A 3,111-nucleotide genomic window follows, 5' to 3' on the forward strand; every position below is an offset into this window, starting at 1 on the left:
TACCCCACTCAAGTACAAAAAGGTTTTCTCCAACACAGGTGATAGCTATAATCCTTCAACAGGTGTGTACAATATTAGAAAGAATTGTATACAAAAAAAAGGATAAACAACTTATTCACATTAATTGTTGCATTTCTTACATCTCTTTGAATCCTTCATATTTTCACAGGTATTTTCACAGCGATGGTCAGTGGAATGTACTTCTTTCGGTTCTCCATGTTCAACAACCTGGCTTCTCCTCCCAACTCGGTTGTGAGCCTCATGAAGAACAGCGAACGGCTGACGTCAGTGTGGGACACCAGTGGGTCTGACATCAACGACATGGGCAGCAACGCCGTGGTCATCCCTCTGAAAGTGGGAGACAACGTGTTTGTGCAGCTGGAGCCAAACAGGCTCGTCTACAACGACTCGATGAACTACAACACATTCAGCGGCTTCCTGCTCTTTACAATGTGATGCGTACAACAGCTCTGCATGCCAGCATGATTCTTCATTATTTCACAATAAAGGAACTTGTAAATCATACTCTGTCCACAATGTTTTGAAAATAAATAAATCAGAAATACCTCCCTTTGTGGGAGTGTGTAAATTGATGTTTTGCAAAGTTTTTCGTAGATAACTTTTATAAGAATTGTAAATGAAGAGTATATTCATTTTTATTTGTGTTGACGTATTCGGGGAAGGGTTTAAACACAGATAAGTTTGTTTATTTATTAAGCTATAACATCTATTCTTCATCACCCTCTTCTTGACATGTGTTGCCTTGGAAAGGCACCCAAAGGCAGTTCTGAGAAGAATCAGTCAGCATCAATAGGGAAAAAAAAATAACTGACTACAGGGAGGATGACTTGGAGTTGTTGGATGTAAATATATAAATAACGTTGTTTTTTTTTGTTTTTTTCTTGAGATCTAATGTAGTCAAGACATTAAGAATGTGAATACAGAATTTTTGTCTCCTCCCCTTTTATTTAGCAGTGGTTCAGGCTGTAATACTGTAAATGATGGGCAATATGAAACAGAAGCGCATTTATTTGTTGGTGGTTGAGGAATGGGGATTCTGACTCTGTCCTTTGTCCTTTAACAAATGTAAGACATTGTTTAGGTTTTAAAAAAGTAGAGCTTTGCAACTTTGGATCTTGTCTGATTTCTCTTTTTGGTTTGTATTTTTTGTTGTTGTTGCCCAGGCTTTTTGAAAGAGTGAAAGGTTTTTGACTTTGCCCTTATGCCAATAGTAATGGTTATAGTACTATGACAATGGAAGACTTGTGAAAGTTTCACAAGTTTTATGGCTGATTCTTCATTTGCTTCACCCAGATTAACAGAAAACCATATTCAGGTCATGGTGTCTGATAGCAGATTGAATCTCATTATTGTTCAAGGCCTCAGAAAAGATAAGAGCTGTAATGCAGATAAGATGGGAAGTTGTGTGTCTGTGCCATAGAGAGAGACAGTGGCTATCTTTTTAGGAAACTCCTCTCATGGCTTTGATGTCGTCCAGATTGTCTGTAGATCTGTATAACATTGGCGTGTTTGTTGAAAAATTATCTTTTTACTGAGATAAATTTTAAACTTAAAACATCTTGCATCATATTTTGTAATCCCCACTTTTGGACACTTCAAAGACACTAAAGGTCTTTATAACTGGATAATTCCTTTATTCATACCTAAATATGTTGTCTCTATTATAGAACTGTTAGTTCAGCAGTTAAGAATATCTCCTTGTTGTCATTGGTTGCCCTGCAGGTGTAAACATTTGCATTCTCTGCTCCAACTTTTGAAAGAATCAGGGTGCAGCGACCATTGTCATCATAATCTCTCTGGACTGTTGACAATTCTCCAACAGGTTCATCTCCACATAGCCACACCACCTCTGGATCAAGATATCCTGCAGTAAAAACCAAGAGGGGTGAGACATCTGATGTTGGTGCTGTTTTTTTTACACTTTCAGAAGCAAGTGAACCTTTAGCTTTTCAAGTTTAAGAACACTAACAAGTGTTAGTGATAAATGGGCTCTCATCAAATTGTTTGCTTTATTAGCCGCACATAAAACGGTTTAAAATGTTTTTTCTAACTTTTTTCTTTGAGTAATTTAAAAATTACATAAATGGGTGAAGTAAGTTAAAATATTTATGTTACTTTCCTTTGTTACAGCTAAATAGAAGTCCTTTATATAGATTCCAGTCATCACATTACTGTAAAATTTTACAAAGAAAGAAATTGAGCATCTCATCTTTGGTTATGTCTTTTTTCGATTGGACTCAATCCTGGTATTTGCAGTTTTGAAAGTGATTGTCTGGACAACAGGACCTTTGACATTAGTCTTTGTTGGTTTTACAACCTGTCACACCTTAGATCCAGAGATTAAAACAGCAAGGTAAGTATGACAATGATGACGAAAAGGATGGAAAAGTGGTTTGGGTTTAAAGTGAAAATATAGTTTTGAGAGTTCTTGACCTTCAGAATTTCCATAAATTTTGACAGTTCAAAATTAATTTTAGCAGAAAGTATATCTTTGAAGGATAGGGGCATACCACTGAGGTGGCATAAAAGGCGGGCACAGGAGCCCTGAGCTACGTTTGTGCACTATCACATGCAGGTATAAAAGGTCGGAGATATCTGAGGAGAGGAGCAGAAACCCGGAAGTGATAAACATGAAGAAAATTGCTGTTCTGATTCTAGCATTCAGCCTTTGTCTCTCTTGTTCTGGATCTGATCAGAATAATGATGAAGCTTATCAAGTTGCAGGTTCAGCCAGCTGCGGTAACATCTGCCCTCTCATGTTTGTAACTCAAAAACTTGGAGAACTAGGAGAGAAAGTTGTAAACATGGCAGAAAAAATTACTTTTCTGGAGACCAGACTGCAAAACGCCGAAAAAGAAGTACTGGAGTTAAAGAATCTCACTGGAGGTAAGACATTTATCAACCTTATAATGAAATATAATTATAGCAGTTTTCCAACGTATTTGTGGTGCTTTTGATGTTTTCAGGCTCTCCTCAGGTGGCTTTTTCAGCAGCTCTCAGGGATTCTGGTTCAGGAAACATAGGACCTTTTACCACCGCTACCCCACTCAAGTACAAAAAGGTTTTCTCCAACACAGGTGATAGCTATAA

The 3,111-nt window shown here is 37.4% G+C and overlaps 1 protein-coding gene across 1 annotated transcript in view; it reads left to right on the forward strand.

The window, feature by feature from the left end:
• Positions 1-590, forward strand: part of LOC106952619 (complement C1q-like protein 2) — a 4,641-nt gene extending 4,051 nt beyond the window's left edge. Inside the window, exons 4-5 of the mRNA XM_015040842.1 lie at positions 1-62; positions 170-590. Coding sequence (XP_014896328.1) covers positions 1-62; positions 170-456 — 349 coding nt within the window. The 3' untranslated portion in view covers positions 457-590. The remainder of the gene's footprint in view (positions 63-169) is intronic.
• The last annotated feature ends 2,521 nt before the right edge of the window (positions 591-3,111 follow it).

This window comes from Poecilia latipinna, unplaced genomic scaffold, assembly GCF_001443285.1.
Source record: "Poecilia latipinna isolate Pla-1442-1.1 unplaced genomic scaffold, P_latipinna-1.0 Scaffold531, whole genome shotgun sequence".
In the NCBI taxonomy this organism is placed as follows: domain Eukaryota; kingdom Metazoa; phylum Chordata; class Actinopteri; order Cyprinodontiformes; family Poeciliidae; genus Poecilia; species Poecilia latipinna.